At 40.6% G+C, this 18,884-nt stretch overlaps 2 protein-coding genes and 1 long non-coding RNA gene across 3 annotated transcripts in view; 2 read left to right on the top strand and 1 right to left on the bottom strand.

Annotated features, from left to right (window-relative positions):
- LOC132262037 (intraflagellar transport protein 140 homolog) overlaps positions 1 to 18,884 on the top strand; it is a 50,876-nt gene that overhangs the window by 31,158 nt on the left and 834 nt on the right. The gene's annotated exons all lie outside the window — the stretch shown is intronic.
- On the top strand, positions 1,484 to 2,072 carry LOC132261928 (uncharacterized). Its single transcript, XR_009468441.1, has 2 exons — positions 1,484 to 1,787; positions 1,847 to 2,072. It is a non-coding gene; the product is annotated as an uncharacterized LOC132261928 (long non-coding RNA).
- The window catches only part of LOC132262038 (carbonic anhydrase-related protein 10), a 60,595-nt gene continuing 52,618 nt past the window's right edge, over positions 10,908 to 18,884 (bottom strand). The window contains exons 6-10 of the mRNA XM_059761156.1: positions 17,151 to 17,246; positions 16,082 to 16,223; positions 15,901 to 15,980; positions 12,930 to 13,107; positions 10,908 to 11,752 (exon numbers count right to left, since the gene is read on the bottom strand). Of these exons, the coding sequence (XP_059617139.1) occupies positions 11,730 to 11,752; positions 12,930 to 13,107; positions 15,901 to 15,980; positions 16,082 to 16,223; positions 17,151 to 17,246 (519 nt within the window). The 3' untranslated portion in view covers positions 10,908 to 11,729. The remainder of the gene's footprint in view (positions 11,753 to 12,929; positions 13,108 to 15,900; positions 15,981 to 16,081; positions 16,224 to 17,150; positions 17,247 to 18,884) is intronic.

Raw genomic sequence — 18,884 nt, 5'->3', positions numbered from 1 at the left:
AATCTAAATTAAATCAGGAGAGAAAAAACATGAAGCATCATTACGTGAATGAGTGTAAAAACTGACCCGCTTTTTCCTAATGTGAAATGTTTGTAATGAACAATGAGAACGACATATGCAAATTGTACACATTCTCTTTGCAGAGGCCGCAATTTCAAGTGCCCCGCAATTTCACGTTTAGAGATGAACCCAAGTATGAGCGAAGAAGTCAAATTGAAAGAAATAAATTCCGAAATAGACATCGTGGAACTCGCAGACGCCAGAATAGTCACACATCAGAGATAACAGTGCCAAAGTGGTCAAAATAGTGATAAGCACTTTGTGTGTGCTGCTGTGAAATATTCTTCTTCGCAATATAAAGTAAATTGTATGGAAAGTATACAAAATAAATACAGGTTGAAACTGCGAATTTAGAGTGGGATTTTTTCAAGATGAAAATGCGCGATGCAAATGATTTTGCTCTGCAGCTTTATGTGCCAAGATTACGCGCGATCTGTGCAATGGTGCGGGAGATTTTAATTATTGCAAATTCAATCATTTACAGCAAATGGCATTATAGTGTCCGCAGAGTAAATTACACATATTTCCAATGGTAATTGAATTCAGGATGCCCACCCTTGGTTGTTGACCGTAAAGTTGACAGTTTCAGACCGACTGCATTTGGTATTTGATCAGTGAGTTGACACTAATAAATTTTGTTACTGCTGATAGGTTTGCTCATCCAGAAGGCCATCCGAGTGCGAATGCGGCCAGAGGGCATTCGGCAATTGCTGACCTCTGGCTCCCCTTTCCCACCCCCGCACGCCATCAGCCATCCCAGACTTCAGGACGAATGACGATGATGACGATAGCTTAATGAAAGAGAAAAATATTGGGCATTAATCGGTGCGGAGCAATCGTGTTGGGGTGAATGAAATGAAGTGGAAATGATTGATCCCATCGATTGGCATATCCGTCCAATTCGCCCCTTCGTTTTCCCACTTTTTCCGCATGGCCACTGGCCCGAGAACTCCCAAGTTCGACCCCCAGAAAAACCGCAAACACACACACGTGAAGGCGAGATTCTCGAGATAATAGGAAACACTAATTAGGACGGTGAGTAATTCATGTAGTGGATTATTTCAACTTTTTTTTTCGCCTTTCATCGTGCGAAGGGTTGTGAGAATTGTGCTAGTTTTTCGCCCTGTGGCTTTTGAATAATTGATTTGGCAACGGATTATGGCAACTCGAAAAAGGGTTAATCCGTACTTTGCAGCGTCCAAAATAACCCCCAAATGTATGGCATGCGATTAATCATCAAATTGCTGAATTAGATTATTTGTCAGAATTTGTGATCCAAAGGTTTAATATAAAATCAATCGTGACAATCTTTGGTGCATTTTCAAGTGAATTATTAAATTCTCCGGCGATTTGTAATTGCTCAATCGCCACAATCAATTGCAGTGATAGTGTAAGTAAACAGACTCAAGTGATCATTGCCTATAAATTCAATTTGCGACGCGTCAATCTTATCATTGTGATTAAAATCATCGCAGTGTAAACGCGTGAAATCATGGAAAGAAAAGTGTTCCTTCTCTTTGTGCTGCTGCAGTTAATAATGATAACTGCAGCGGAGTTTTCCGAGAAAAAGTCCGACTTTGCAGCTCCTCGAGAAATTTCAGGGAAATTAATAATACCTCGCAAGGAGAAAGATTCGGGAATACGCTGCTTATTATGTGATGTTCCGTGCCAACCTGGATATGCAAGAGACAGCAAAGGAAGATGCAGGAAAATTGTTTAATATTCAAGTAAGATTGACTTGATTCATTGACTTTATTGATTCATAGCTTTATATTATTTATTTCAGGATCTTTCGCGTGCATCAGCTTTCAGTACGGAGCAATACAACCAAGTTCAACCATTTGAAATTCATGTAATGAAATCTTGGAGCACTTTTGTAGATAAAATAGCGCATTTCTCAGACCGTATGAATCACATTTGTGATGCGTCTCATGCATTGAGATTACGCGATCTGATGCAAAAGTGCAATTTAATGAGAAAGCAATAAAAAAAATACATTTTTACGTTCACAATCCATTTCTAATTTTATTACTTTATCGCCCAGTTATTTGATATGCAAACTAACAAGCCACTAAAGTATAAATTCAATTTGCACAGTAACAATTACGTTATTTTTATTGAATCTGTCGCACGGCAAAGCACGGAAGAGTGATGAAAAGAAAAGTGTTCCTCACAATTTTACTGCTGCAATTGCTAATGATACCTGCAGCACGGTTTTCCGGGAAAAGCTCCGATTTGATAGTTCCGTCGGAGCAGAAAAATGTGCGTCAGGATGAGAAAATTCGCTGTCTACTGTGTGATGGACCGTGTCGTTGTGGATATGCGAAAGATACGAGTGGAAGATGCAGAAGAATTTCGAAGTTTGGAAGTAAAAGTGGGTTATTTCGAGTTCTCTGTCATTGTGTATCAGAAACTGCAAGTACTCCATAGAGAACTTATCTTCTGTATCAGCAATTGTGAGTGAATAAGGAGATTGCAGCCAGAGTACAATGAAGCCAATTATGGGCTTGCTGTTTGGGTTCTTAAAGCCACAGCGGACAAATGTGAGTAAAGTGTGCGGAAGGAAGTGGATTAGTCTAACAGAGGGCAAAGTGCTTATGATTTGTGCCATGGAAGTGTCAACAAATCTCGCGTGTGTCCGCAAATCCCTGGCGCTGGCACTCCCTCCCCTGCGGCGTGTGGCCAACAATCGCTCTTGCGGGAAGCTGCAGAATATGTGTGTGTGTGTGTGTGTGTGTTTGTCTGGGGGTCGAGTGATATGGCTTATCTAGAATGTGTATAAGAGGATTATCCACCAAGATGGCCATATAATAATCGTAATCACATTACTCTGGGCCAATTGAGGGTGCGGGGAGCTTGTAAACAAAGGCATTTGTGACCCTTGACAAGGAGAATGTTTCATCTTCCGCACACCCTCCTCTCAGTCGTGTCGGTCAACCACTGAAGGGTTCAATGGTCACCTGTGTGGCTCAATCAATTGCAAAAGTAATAATGGACTCCGCTCTGCTGGTCACAGAAAGACACACACACACACACACACGCCGTCGTCCTGGCGGAGGACAAACAGACGATGAGCCATCGAGGGGGATGAAAGAATCGCATGGGAGACAAAAAGCTCTCTCCTGGGGTGGAAACGGCAATTCCATTTTCATTCAAAGAGAATACGTTAAGAGCAAAAGGATCATTTCGCCAAAGTCTCATCGTCACAATCTATATGCAAATCAGTCGTCACATCTCCCCCGAAAAGGGACAATTTACCATTCTGTGGGCGAGGATGGGGTGTAAAAAGTTGCGGATGGATAGGCTCTCTGTGTTCGCCTGCGCGCTCAATGGCACAAATGTTTCCAATATATGCGGAATGTAATGTAAACGTAATTAATGGTGTGTGAAAACACACTTTTTGATTGATGGCCAAAATCCACCACTTTGTACTCCTCTCATACCTGCCGCCCTGTGGGGTTTATGGGGATGTCTTTTGCCCCCCTTTCCACTTGGCATCCCTTTAAAAAAAAAACTTCCCTTATTCAATTCCACATGCCACTTTCATCCAATACAATTTTATACACCATTCACGCGGCTATTTTGAATACCTTTTCACCTCCTCCGCCTCAGTTCAGGAGGGCAACCCGAAACCCCTTTCGACCCCGTTTATCATGTCAATTGGAGAAACATTTTCTGACCATTCGTCATACTAAACAACACTGAAGCAGCGGCAGAATAGGTTTGAGGAATGTTTCTGATGCTACAATTTTATTAATGACAGAATAATTGACCCGTTTCACCTCAATAACCTCCGATACCATTGAAAAGTGATTTCCCATGAAATAAAGTGATACGCTTTGCAAAAGCCATATTATGTCCATCAAAAGGTTGACAGAGCTTTCTTTTTCTACTGGAAAATATTGAGCGTCCGCATTGAGTGAAATTCAATACAAAAGACATTCCGTGAAATATAAGGTTTCTGAAAATAGTTTACTGAGAATTTTCTAATTAGAGACCCATTTTAACGTCTTATGCAACCCTTTGGCCGTTGAGAATTATACTTTGGAGGTGTTAAACACTCCATTTTCTTCCGGAAAAAAAATCCCTCGTTGCCAAGCTGAAAATTTGAAATTGAACATTGATCAGGGATTTCCGATCGGGAGCGCCGATAAGCGGCAACACCGCCCCCCAGAGAGACATTTTCCATTTTGCATCAAATGGGAATGTGATGTAATTTGTGATAATTCTTCTCACCTTATTCACGGTGTCGGATCGATGGTGTAAATTGTTTGATAGAAATCGGAAGAGAACAAACACGCCCGAGTGAGTTACAGCCTCGGCATCGCCTTGCTCGGCTCTCTGAAATATGTCGCCCATTCATGAGCGGTTGCCACATCCTCTCAGCCACGGCCCCGGATGATCCCTGGACAAAGAGTTTAGCCGGAATGGTTTTTTATGGGCGGCGAGAAGGTGTATGAATGGATGGCATATCGATTCCCCAAGGGTATCATAATGCCGGCAAGGTGGAATGGAGAGAAATGGCGTTTTTCCACTTAAGAAAACTGTGATTTTAAATCAAACAAACACTCGGCGCTCCCCTGGCGCTATACATATAGCCATGGCGCGCCAGGGGATGAGATTGGGGAGTTCCCGGCGAAAGAATCCTCCACACCCAGTGTGTCTAGCAGGGGAATTACATTGTGCGACAGCATCAAATGATAAAATTGAAGTGGAACGATTCACCCGTCTGTTTTATCTCCCCATTCTTATTCCGTCTTCCTCCCTGGGCTGTCGCCTCTCCCATTCTTTCGCCCTCTCTCGGATGCTGTTTAACGTGAAATTCGATTTGAAGTGTGTCTCATCGGCTCCCCATCATCGACATCTCTCTTGTTCCCATTGTTGTGCATACAAAACATTGGACAAGGTAGTGATTTGATGCCCCAAACGCCAAATGAATACTAAAGAGGCATCACTATTGCGACTTTTAAGCTGAAAAGCCACCGCTTTTCGTGATTCACATGAACTTTTCAGCTACGCTTTAGGACAAATCATCTCCCTCTCGAAACTAGAAAGTCCCAAACTGAATATACATTTTCTTTTTTTTTTTCGAGGGTAAACTATTTCCTCCACGAGTGGGTCGACATTCACGTGAAATTCAGCAATATCGCACCATAAGGATGATTCACACAGTCTCTCTCTCTGGCATCCGGGGTAACTTTCGGGTCTCCAAATTGGGCCATTTGACTGCGAAGTTTGGGGTGGAGAAAAGTGAAACCCGTCGGTATATAATTTTCAATGTCGCCCGCATTTTTTTCACTTTGGCACCTTCGCAGCCCCTGCCAAATGGCCCCCAAATGGCCAATGGGGAGTTGAAGAAAGTGAAATTCTCGTAATATCAGATGCTTTACACGTTTAGATATTTTGATTTGCCATATTAACTACATCGTATAAACAATAATAATAAAGATGGTAATGTGGGGCGCTCGAGACAGGGCTCCACCCCGTGTCATCCCCACAGCCAGGCGCCCTTGGCAGGAGTTTGTGAGACGTGAGCGGAGAAGGGTTTTGTGCCATAATGTTTAGGGGATATTATCAAGATTGCCGGAGTTTGTGTGAAGGCATTCCTTTTTAAGATTCTCCAAATGGGTGTGGAATAAAATTCAAGGCACCTCGTGTGTCATGAAATATGCTCATGTATGCATATAGTGTTGGATCCAACCCCCTGTTCTATAAGAAACAGATAGATAATATTTTATTCACTTGATTAAATTCTGAACACATCTCTGCACAAAAATGCGTAAATGTTTGTATATATCTCCGCTCTCTTGTCGCTCTTTTATTCCTCAGGGGTGAATCGACATCGTGATATGAGTTCTTTTTTTCTCAGCGTCTCTTCTTTAGTATATTTAATAATAATTTTTATATCATAAAGAGATTTATTGTGTATGAGAAGAGAGTCTGAAAAATGTGCCCAAAATGTGAATGCTTCTCATCCAAGGGGGAGATAATACAGTCAGAAGTGGTGTACAGCTCAGTGGGAGTTTTAAGAAGTGCAGAAGTGTTCAAAAACTCACAATAATCCTTCCTTAAGTGCTTTTTTCACGGCTAAATCATCCCTATTTTTTGCATTTCTTTTGATTTTTACGAAGAAACAATCATAATAATCCTTTTCTAGGTTATGTAAAGAATCAAGGACAGATTTACCGAAACAGTTCGGATTCTAGAACATCAATTCTTATGCTCAAGTCGCAGAAATCGCCAGTTATTAGCAGAATTTTGTGTTTGAATGCAATTAACTTTACTACTTTGGTCCTATGATGCCAAAAAACACTGCAAGTTGCAGTAAACCAAACATAACCTCAAAAATATTGATTCAGAAAACTGTCTGTACGATTTTAATTTTTAAATCCTCAGTTTTGAGTTCATTAGCAAATCAAAAGAGATAATTTTGTGATCAAGAATGCTTCCAAACAGAGTTTCTTAAGGTTTTTTAGTGATATTTTTAGGTTATGGTCGGAAAAGACACCCAAAAAAGCAGTTTTAAGTGGTTTTTCACAGAAATATCGGTTGGAAATCTGAGGGAATAACTCTAATTTGGGAATTAGAGTGCAAATAGTCTCAAAATGTTGAAGTGGTGTGCAGAATTAGGGCATATTATCTCTCCCTTGTTTCTCACACTTTCCCTCACCTCATTCTTCATCCTTCACGTTTTGACTTTCCTCATCCCTCTCTGTCCCTCTCCCTCTCTCTCTCTCGCCCTCGCAATTGCCGAACTTTTGCTCAGTGATGGCAAGTTGGGAAACAGCAGAGGCAAAGCATTTCTGCTCCCTTCCAATTGAATGACGATAGCCAATAATGCGTTGTGTGAGCTTTTTTCGCCCAAAGTTCCTTTGCCTGTGGTCCACCCCAGAGAAGGAGGACCGAGAGCTTTCCCTCACCGGACGATGGTAAATGTTTAATGCATAGTCGCAATAAGGGGCGAGAGAGAGTGTGCCATTGACTCAAAAAGGGTACATCATCATTTTATTCCACTCCATCTCACACTCCCCATTTTGGAAACACATGACATAATGTGACTCATCCTCTCGCCCCAAAACTCATCTCCTCGGGTTGGCTTTTCCCACAGAGATCAGCAAAAAGCCACAAAGGGAAGATTCTCACTCAATCATTACAGGAAGGGATCCTGTATTTATGCTAAGATGTTGCCAGTGTATTTTAAATCAATTCCGTTTGAGTTTCTATTGCTTCCTCAAACCATCCCTTGGATGGTTTTGGGTGAGAGCTTTAGTCCTCTGTCGAGAGCACGAAGAGGCGCCCATAAATTATGCGCTAAGGAGGACATGAGATCTCGAGAGACTCAATATGGTGAATATTTTAAAATAATTTCATTTTCGGCCTCTTATGACTAAGTTGTTTAGGAGTTTGGAGCTTTAGATGCGTGTTTGGTGGTCAAATATTGCGGGGAAATTGTATCAAGAGATCTTGAGAAAATACACACCTGTTCTCAGAACATCTCGACTGGAAAACTCCCTCAGTTGTGTCCTTAATTCATAGTGATTCATGTCTCGCTTGAAAGTAAGCGTCTTTCTGCTTCTTATTAGAATATTCCTCAACTATTTGCCTTGCACTTCTTCTCCCCCCTTTTTCTATGAGGAATATTCCTCCAAGTCTCTTGGTGGTCGAAGTACACTTTTCTCTGCTTTTCATCTGAAACCCGCCACTCATGGCCGTTCCTCCTTCGCTCCTTTTTACCGCATGATATCGTATTAAATTGCAATAAGTGCTTTGTACAGTGGCTGCAATTGTGTCTGATAATATTCCCGAGATCTCTTCCGCCAACAATTCCATCTAAAATGTTTGTTCTTCGCAACACACAATTTTGCAATGCAGCCGAGGAATGGGCGAAGGGTGGAAGACGCGATTGGGGAATATTAGCATTGTGGCGGTGAATGCAAACAATTGTGAAGGAGGAAATTTTCCGGCACAGTGAAAACTGCGTCAATCTCTGCCGTGGTGAAATGTTCAAAAATCCTCGAGGGAAGTGTTCAGTCCCAGCTCGACTCCGCCTAATTTCTCACTGCGAGGCGCATTTGGGGTGGGACAGCGGGACAAGGCTCTGTTCCGCCAACTTGGGGGTTCCTGCTTTCTTGCAAAATGTACAATCACTTCCCAACCTCGTGCTATCTCTTTGCATATATAAATAATATTGCGGGCGCTCGACGCTTGTCGGCGGCGGGAGAGTGAGTTTCTTTTCCGAAACTTATTCACTCGGTCTCATGCAGCACTTCTTGGGCCACTTTCTTGCTGCCTCATGCAAGCGACGCTGCTGGCTGGTCTCTCTGGCCGTGTCGTTCCTTCTTTATTGGAATGAATGGCTTAACATAAATCACAATAATGCGGACAGGTTTCAATTATACGTTCCAGCGTGGGAATTAACACAAATCGCATATGTTCCCTCCACGCTCATCCTCGCCGCCGTGGTGTGGAGGGCATGAGAGGGCCGCTTTGGCAAATGACGCCACATGCCACCCACTGTCTATGCAATATATGTCCAGGATATAAACGATGTCCATGGTTTGCAGATGATGGAATGTGTTTTTCCGGTCCGTTTAGTCATTCATCTCGCCCAGCGCCTGGGATGAAGACGCGCGCTGTTGCGAGAGAGATGGGACGCCAAGTGTGCAACTCACGATGCCCAGGATGGTGCCTTTCACCGCCGAGGACACACCGCAAGTTCACGTGAGGACGAGGGGGAGTCACTTTATTTGTATTTCGCACCTCGATTCCATTTACTGTTTACTCGTCATCATGATGTTGAGCTTTTCACTTTCTCGTTTAATCGCTTCACTTCCGTTATTCACTTCCATGGCAATATACCCTCTCATGGCGTCCGAAAACACCCACCCCATCGCCCTTCCGCCTCTTTTTTCCGCCACCCGCTCACACACACACACAAACTCACTATCAGAATGCCGGATTGTGATAAATAGCAGTGGACAGAGATGCAGAGAGTTGAACTCAGCGCGAATAGATAAAACGCCATTGTACAAGTGAAAGCTTTCGAAACTAAACTTCTTTGGCATTCCGATCAAAGTGTTCTAAGTCGTCTGCTTTTTACACTAAACTTACCTTTTACACGTTATATTCTCGGGGTGACACAGTCGTTATTTTGGACATGATTCGAGCACAGTTGCGATCCTAGCGGCGAATACAAACACTGCGTCAACCATTCAAATTCGTGTGATTTTTCCATCTCACGATTTTAATGTTTTCTTTGCTTTAATGCCAATAATTCACCCGAAAACGTTAACTAGAACAAAGAGCAAATAGTTCTAGAGCAGTTGGATTGGATGAAATGAAATGTGAAGTGAGAAAATGTGAAATTTCCTCGCTCATTCACTGAAACTATATAATTTTATTTGTTGGATCAACTTCTTTTGAAATCAAGGGGTTACAAAGAAAATAGTAAATTCCTCGAAATCGCAGAAACGATTGAAAAATGTCATCCAATTTGGGAATTTTTACATCAGATTTTCCGCTAATGAATGAAAATAGACCCTGTGAAGTCAAAGAATTAGTTTAACACCCATAATTCTTTGATATAAGAAAAGATTTTGTGGTTTTCATATCAGAAAACCGTCTAAAATCGTTGACGTTTTCGCCCTTTCGAATTGAGAAACATTTGAAATGGCCTCAATACTTATCCTGAAGCTTTCATCTGCAGAATATCAACTCATTTACTCTCTTTTGTGCACTTTTATTGCCGTCACACACTTTTCAGGCACTGCATCAGTTGAAAGTTGGGCGAAGAGGCATGAATGGCCTTCAGACGGGGGTTGAAGGTGGAATCAGGTTGAAATTACAACTGAAAGTTTTAGCGTGGAAACACAGTGCAAAAGTTTCTCTTTAATACTTCATCCTTCTTTATTATTCACAGATAAAACAGAAACAATTCTCGTATAGAAATTTTCTCTGTTAACTTATGAAAAAAACAAAAAAAAAACTGATTCGGTAATTGAAATAGTTTCAGCATTTACTCTGTTAAGGTTTCATCATCACTCCTATCAATACACAAACATTTTTTTTAACATATATTCTGGCTTTTTATACTTCGTTGGGAAATTTTTTTTTAAGAGTCGAGCAATTTTCTCGTCTCGCCGAGACGCACTATAAGTTATACTTTCTCTCTTTCATCTAAATATCAAAAGGCATTTTAGCATTTTTATCATCAAAAGGAGGATTTTACAGGAGAGATGTTAAATAAACTCTGTAAAATTGTTTAATTGTTTTAAGTCTGAGGTCAGTTTAGAAGCCAAATTTTGGGAGAGTTTTACGATATGCACGTCTTTCTTGTCTCTTTTTTTTAACAATGTGGATTCTCACTGATTAACTTTCTCTTCATTATATCGTACAAATTTTATATCTGGAAGCCTCTCAATGTTTTTTTTTCTCTTTTACTCCTTAAACAGTGATCTTATTGTATATGGTAAGATTTACAAAAGAAAACAGGATATGTCAGCTCTAGTGGGCAATTCAGCTCCTTTCTCCTTACTTGGTGGAATAGTAAATCTCGTCTAAGTTCTACTTAAAGTTTTCTATGATAGTATTTTGACGATATGATGGACTTTTTTTCTTTTCTACGGAAAGCAACACTTAATTTATATGAATCATATGGGAGTTTCTTCTCTCAAGCTATTTTTTTTTGTTCTTTAGTTGGTAGTATAATTATGGTTTTTTTGTCTGTTTCTCTTTTATGGAAAATATGATATGTTTATCAATTTTATCCTCTATGCTTCAGTAATTCTACAAATTGTATCCTAAACACATGTTTTGTTCACTTTTCTCTCCCCTTGTGATGAATATAGTTTTTCTTTATTGTTTGATTTCATTTCCTTTGCTAACATCTTCCATCAAAACTCCCTCGTTTCGATTTTTTTTCATCCATATTATTATTACTATTTACTCCCAATTCACAGTGTGGATCGTCGAGGTGTTCTGGAAATGGGATTTATTCACCTAAAAAAAAAAAGAAAGAAATTCAAGCGACTTTGGCCAATTCAAGGGGACTCTTGTCATCGATCCACTGCGTCCGCCCTTAATTCACTACTTAATTATCTAGAGTGTAGCTGTTTGGAACTACAAAATTTTACTCGATAAATCTTCTCTGAGAATTCTTCAGCCGGAGAGAGTTTGTTTCCTTAACCATACTTTGCTTTATTACACTAATATTTACAATAGAACTCCATTCTCGTTCCCACCCAATTTCCAGCTTTCTCCGCTTCTTCTCCGGAGCTCCTCACATTTTTTTTTTCTTTCCGCGTGGCCCTCTTAAAGAGGAAAATCGATGGAAATTTTCATACCTTTCCGGCAGAGGAGATTTTCTCATCAATTAAATTGCAAAATCACTCAACATTTGGTGGCCTTTTGACCTTTTTTGCTCTCTCGTCGTCTGCTTCGCCGTAACTTTCATGTCTTTCACTCTCTGGGCAACTTGTTGGGGCGGGAGTGAAAAAAAAACGCAGAACAAGGAAGGAAATTCTCCAAAGTTGAAGAATTCTTATTTGGCTTTCATGTCTCGCTCCTCTTGTCGCTCTCTTGGTGCACAACAAACACTCGAGAATGTGTCCTCTCCGGTACCATTTAGGGATTTTCACCGTGACGATGATGAGGATGAGAAGTACACAACTTCAGTGTTGCTTCCAACTGTTTGCTGTATGCAGAAAAGAGAAATAAGTTGTGAACTTCGGATTTTTTTTTTCTCTCCCAACAGTACCAACTTTTACGGGCGCGGCACATTACACTCCAACATTATAAATAATTCCCGATGTTGGCGCGTAATGAGTAAAGTTTTCACGAAAATGGAGAACAAACATTTAATTCAATATTGTTAAAGGCGGAAGTGGAGTCGAAGGGGAAAAAATGTTGTTGAGAAGGTGAACAGGAAAGGAGCAAGCGAGTGACTTTGAATAATTGGGAGCAGAGGTATTTGCCTGGGCCTTGTCTCACATGGGAGTACAAGTTATCTCCACATGAAAGGCCAATAATATTTCATGCATTATTGCAACAATGATAAATCACAAAGTTTAAATTAATAACACTGGAAGAAGACCCCCAATGCGGAGAACTCCCGCAAGCTTTGCCCCCTCTTTCTAAACTCTTTCTCCAGAGATGTGAGCCAAATATGTAAGCCCGCATGGCGACAACATAATCTGTGCTGCACGAGGAAAAGCCTCTCGAGGGTTGAACGTGGAAAAGATTTAAAAGAGCAAATTGGCCTTCATGGAACACTTTATTTGCCCACTTAAGAGTCATTGCAAACATTACAGATTTCGTATTTCAGTTAGTGAAAGCTCGAATTTGGCATGCAACTTGCTTCTTGCTTTTGGCAACTTATATTAGAGGCCGCAAGGCGGCGCTGGTGTAAAGTACGAACGAAATACGAACCAAATGACGATGGAAGGCGAAGTTGGGAAAGCGAAAATCCAATCAAACTGTGCTAATCACCATTAAAACATATTTACTGTCTATTTTCTTGATTTTCACGTGAATTTTCCGACATTTCGGACCTCGCAGAAAATAATTTTCCCACTTTCGTTAATGTTATGAATCGCAATCTCGCAACGCAGTTTTACGAATTCATAGCTTTGACAGCTTATTTAAAATGATATGAAATTGAAGTTGCAACGACTCCGTGAACGGTTGAGTTTATGATTTTGAAAATCTACCAATTATTTCCCGCTAAATCTACTGTCAACCTGAAGCCTCGTCGGCGCACATCGCGGCCCCACATTCGCCGCGGCGGGAGGGCTTTTGGGTGAGGATGAGGGGGGGGCAAATAAATAATTATGTAAATTGCATTTGCAATATGTGAACTGAGGGAAGCGTACCTTTATAGTGAACATCCCGGTACATGCTGGGGCATGCCTTGCCATTTTGTTTGCTGCGAAAATCAATGTTTGTACGAACAGGCCTGTGGAGGAGCGGCTGCGGGGGTCGAAAGTTGTTCCCCAGCGGAGCTTTCGGGTGATCAGGACCACCCTGCATGAGGCGTCGAAGGGCGTGCAGCTGGAAAAAAGTACGCTTCATGTCAAACAGCACACAATTTAGAATTATGAATTATTTCTATGTGATTTGCAAGAGTGCGCGATGTGAAAAAAAATCCATATCCGTCGTCTTTTGAGATGAAATGCAATTCAAAGCTCCTCTCAGTCTCTATAGCCCAAATGGCTTTTCTGAGTTGGTACAAACTTCCGCTTTTTTTGTTCATCCTGGAAATTTTTCAATGGCTTCCACCATGCATGAGGAAATTAATTAAAAATGTCCTTTGAACGTAATCTCATGTTTGCATTTTAGCCCTTTCTTTCATCCATCCAGGCTTCCCTGGCCCAGTGTGTGTGTGTGCTTAAAAGTTCTGTGCATGTTGGGTTTTTTCGGCGATTACGCTGAGTACATTCGTGTGGCCACAGTTTTTTAATTTTCCACCCCCCCGCGGACTTGAGGCGCGCAGTGTCTGTGGGGTGTGAGTCGCGATGGTTTCTCCGCATCTGATGTTTTAGCAAATTACTGCGGGAAAACGCACTGCAATGTCCCTCTTGATTTGTCCGCTGCGCTCCAACATATCACGTATCGCCCTTGTCAAATGTAAATGACAATCTGTGATAATGAATGATGACGCCGAAACCAGTGATTCGCCAATGACTCGGGTGAATTATCCAAATGATCCGTCGGAAAATCAATTAGAACGCGAAGGCGGATGGGTGATTTTTTGCCCTATATTTCTATGAAATATATTCGCCGGCATATGCGGGCCTGACTTCATTCCGTATGGCACTATATAACAATTTAATATGCACCCATCATCGATGTCACATGTCGCAGAGCGTCCCCACCCCGGATGGGGGATGGCGGAGCACACTGGGAAAATTGGGTGAAACCCGTCATTGATGATGATGACAATATTGAACAGGATTCATTAACATTTGACACCGTAATTGCAAAGTATGGGTGATCATATAGCTCTCTACCCTATTAAAATCAACAGGGTATAAATTTTGCATACATAATTGAAGAGATAATCATCGTCCGGCACAAAAGCGACCATCAATTTCGATAAAGCCAGACTGAGCAAGGGAGACAGAGAGTGTTTGCACAGGGCAGATCATGAAAAAAGCCTCCCTCATTTGCACATCACGGATAAAATTCCAATTCGTTCTCCAGATTAAAGCCCATGACGTTAGTCATGACAAACAATATCCACTAAATTAATTTCTTATAAAATCGCTGATTTAACTATTTGTTGAACTGATTAAAATCATCGCAAAATGGAGTATAAGTTCGTCAAACTGTGCTAATTTAAATTGGCACGGCGCTCTAAATAGCATTGGAAAGTATAATGAAAAATTTGTGGATAAAATGCTAATGAAGAAATATTTCCGAAACAAGCTTTTACTGCTTTTACTGATGTGTCAGATGTTCGGAAAACCCCCAAATGTGTCAAAATACAACGACTAGATATTTTCTCTCCAAGTGTGACAAATGTTGTAATTCAAAGGATTAGGAATTTGACCGTTTTAGAGGACCTGAAATTGTTCCTTGAATTCTTAAATTCCTGATAAATTACTTTATTTGTGTGTCTAATCTAGGACACATTAAATTTAGCCAATTTTGCCTTTTGGCACTAAATTTTCGATATTTCTGTCATATATCAATGAGAAATTCCTCATTTTCTGGACATTTTAGTAAGAAATTGCAGAGCAAAATGCTGTATATATTTTTTCTTCGGTCTTTTATGTGTTTATAAATAGGATTACCTTTTCTCATGTCTTTAGGAAGAGCGAATTAAACTATTTAATGCGACATAATGCAAACGTTGCGAGCACTCAAGATCCCATGAGAGAACAAGACAAAACGTGCAAACAGAAAGTTTTCCCACCGAGATTTTTCGTATGAATATCCTCACGGGGAAAATGTGGTTAATTATCTGAGGAATATTGTGGTGAAAATTTTCGTAAATATGCTCTCGCATGGGCTTCTATTCAATCTTCATCGCAGCCACACATTGCTCCCCGCCTTGTTATATGTAATTTTAATGATAATGGGAGATGTAATTAATTCAGCCGTTAATATTCCGTATTGTAAATAATTAATTTAATTTCTATGCATATCCAAACTAAAAGAGCCCGTGTTGGAGGGGGGAAAAAGCGGGCCGCGCTTTCGTCGGGATGATGTGGAGAAAGAGGAGATTTTGGTGGAATACAAATGTGTTTTATATCCATATTCTCAAAATGTCTCCACATTCATCAAACGATAAAATGTGAGGTTGGCATGTATGAATAATGTCAGTGGGATGGTAGTTTTCGTTGAAGAGGCAGGAAGGGATAGTCCTCATTTGGAAATCATGTCGTAGATTTGACGTCGTTCTGTTAAAATGCCGGAAAATTGGTCTCCGTAAATCAACACGAAAGTGTTTTCATCCTGTGTAGGGCGCTCGAAATCGAGAGAGAGGAACCGTGATGATGATGATACCCGTGGTAAATGCCGTGTAAAGAGGAACTCTGTGGCGGATTGAAGACTTGCACGATGCCATTCGAAGATATTCCAACCCCAAATGAACTCAATTTGCTCACTATTTTCACATGAATGTCCCACTATATTTCAGGTGCTTTCGCCCCTTCTCGCCACCCCCGCGCCGAGACGTCGTGCGGGGGTTGGAATAAAAAGCACTTGAGGTGATTTTCACGAGCATCTCCCACTGATGGCAAATTGTCTCGGCACACGAGGAGCATCTCTCTTGTCGTTGTGCAAATAAATTCAAATTGCTTTATCATCTCGCGCATTATCATAATCATATTTGTTTACCTGTTGCTTTGTGATGTAAATTGGCTTGTTAAGGACGATCCAGGTCACCGTTTCGTGGCACGCGGGCGACGTGGTGGAGCCTTTTTCCATATTTTTCCATCACAGCAGCAGCAGCACATGTGGACAGAAGACAAATTGCACTCTTTTGCCGGGACAGAATTATGGGGCTGTTATAACTCACCTTCATAAGTCATGTAGTGGTCCGTCTCGGGCAGAAGTCCGCGGACTGAAAGCCTCCGGACGGGCGCTACGTCGCCCCCAAAGCGGATTTTCTCCAGCTGATCCGTGAGCATTCTCAGCTCGGCATTGGACAAGTCGCCCAACTGAAATTGCAGATCAATCAATATTCCCATTGATTAACAATTTGCCACGTTTTCTGCATGAAGCTATGAAAAAAATATTTACAACTAATTTAATTCGCCAAAAGAGTGTTCAATATTCAATATGAAAGGCAATTAATGGTCACATTGTTGAATTAAATTGTTGAAAATCGATTATCAGTTTGCTTAAATTCTTCACAGGGATTCTTAATTTGTTGTCAAGTTTTTTTGTGTATGAAATTTAATATACTTGAGCGACAGATAATTAAAGGTAGATAAATTCAACAAACATTTGCTTATGGCTTTTTTTCATGTGTGCGAAAAAGCTCCGTGTCTCACGGGGTGATTCAATAGAAAGCGCGCGATATGAGAAGATTAAAGCTCTCTTCTCTCTCGCTCTGCAGAGCGCTGCAAGTCATTATGTAAATCCAGACAAGTTTTTAAATATATTTTTCATGGAAGACTGCAAAATTTTAATCAGATGTGTTCACGAGCTTTCCCGCTGGAGTGCGGTGGCATTTAATTTATGGATGGCGAGGAGATAATTTGTGGAGACATGTAATATACGCTTCAAGTCATTTCTACTCAAGGGGTGGCGAGTTGAAAATTACTTTTATGCTCCAAGAAAATAACATTAATTTCCACGATGTTCTTCGCCCCCGCTTTTTTCCACCATTCATCTCTAGTCCTCTTGAAGTTGTCACACAATGCGAAGGGACATATGGAGTGTAATTCTTTTGAAATCATATTTCTAGCATTTTTGCACGGGTTTGCGTCCACTCAAAAGCTGAGCACTGGGCAAATACCAAAGGGAGATTCTGCCGTTGGTCGTGTGTCAGGCAGGGGAGAACATTATGTAAATATTTGCACTTTATCCTCCGATAGAAGCAGTTACATTCTATAAAAATGTGGAAATTGGTTTTTATTTACCTGAAGCAAAATTGCAATGCCGACAACACCCTGAGCACGATTTAAGGCTTCCGATATGTTTGAGTACAACTGTGAATTGTAGCCAAATATTTGTATCTGCAAAATCAACACATTTATTTTAGCACAAAAATTCGTTTCATCTCTCCTGCGCCTCATTCCATATTCACTGCCATGCTTTCTCCTTTGCCAAAAAATTTCCCTAAATACACACTCTCGAGGCACGATGCAGAAATCTTGTACACTTTTATCTTACACAATTCCCGCCATCACAGGATTTAAATTACACCCACTCGTGCTGAAGGCTCTCATGACGTCAGGTTTTCCGAGTGTTTTCCTAGATTTGCGCCATATTTACTCATTTATCTATTTATTTTCGTAATCAGTGTTGAGGCGAATAACTTCCAAAGACGGTGTTTAGAAAGAGGGAAAATTTGATTGTGCAGAAGAACAGTTTTCTAGATGGGAGATTTAGATAAAATCCACTTGTTTCGCTGCTCTTAGAAGGAATTCTCACATCTCTCATCTAAAAATCCGGCCTCTGATTCAAATCCTTAATCGTCAAATTGTATGTTGAGCTGTTAAGTGAAGAAAAATGATTTTATCACAGCGAATTGTCTACTCTGGGGGTTCGGGAGTCATTAAATCAAAGTGGGATGGCATCAGAGCCCATCGTTTTCACTTTTGATAATTAAGGAGGGACTTCTTATTTACTTTTGAAACTGATATCGTCTCGAGGAGCTCTTCTCACTCGTGAATTTTCGTGCTATAATTCTATAATTACAAAATTAATTCGTCGGAAATAATTTGTGGGAGCTCAGTCAACTCGCCAAATGATTTATTATTGGACAATTAATCCAGCATTCAAGACGGCTGAATGCTGAAATATTTAATGGTGTTTTATTAACACTCAGGGCAAAAATCAGCGTCTCACTTGGACTGGAAAATGACATATGATTTCCCTCATGAATCCAAATTGAAATTGAATAAAAATCCATAAATTTGGCGTCTAATATAAACGGATAGGATGCAATATTCTATCGTTTTTAACACACCGCCATTAGTCAAGGCGGAAGTTTCATCGCAAATTCGCTCTCTATTTTCTCAGTGCAACGGAACTTTTTGAAATTTTTCACACCATCCTCGAAGACCCTCGAGATTAAAGCTCATGCGGTAAATTTGTGGCAATTTCGCCACTGAATTATGGACGATGGTGTAAAAACTTATGGGAATTATCATGAGAATGAATCACCTTCTCGTCTAGTAACTTTCCTTGTAATTGGCATTCAACTTTAAATATGCCGCCTGTGGGAGGTAAATTAATTTGTTTATGAGTTAAATTGATTTTGGCAGAATTAAATTATACCCTTCCGGCGTATCTTGGATGAAAGTGAGAGTATAGAATGTGAGAAAGTGGAAATTTCCGCACAATTTCTATACATTTACTCCCATGTGAATTGAGTTAAAAGTTTCCAGTACATTTTTGCACAGACAGCCTCGTGGATTTTGCTTAAATGACGTGCAAAAGGTAAGAAAAGCTTGCAAGGTGTAGCAAAATTCGCTCTTATGAAGATATTGTGGTGTGTTTGCCAAGCAATTCTACGTTCCAGACGATGAGAATTGCCGTGATTAAACAATCAATCAATTTGAAATAAACCAGCAGTGCTCAGACTGATTGCAGAGCTTAAACCGTAATAGATTTCTCGAGTCATAATCGTACAGTGAGCACAATGTGAA

This window comes from Phlebotomus argentipes, unplaced genomic scaffold (genome assembly GCF_947086385.1).
Source record: "Phlebotomus argentipes unplaced genomic scaffold, Phlebotomus argentipes genome assembly contig_15, whole genome shotgun sequence".
Lineage (NCBI taxonomy): Eukaryota > Metazoa > Arthropoda > Insecta > Diptera > Psychodidae > Phlebotomus > Phlebotomus argentipes.
Note: the sequence above shows the minus strand (reverse complement) of the source record. Positions and strands in the feature narration are given on the sequence as shown.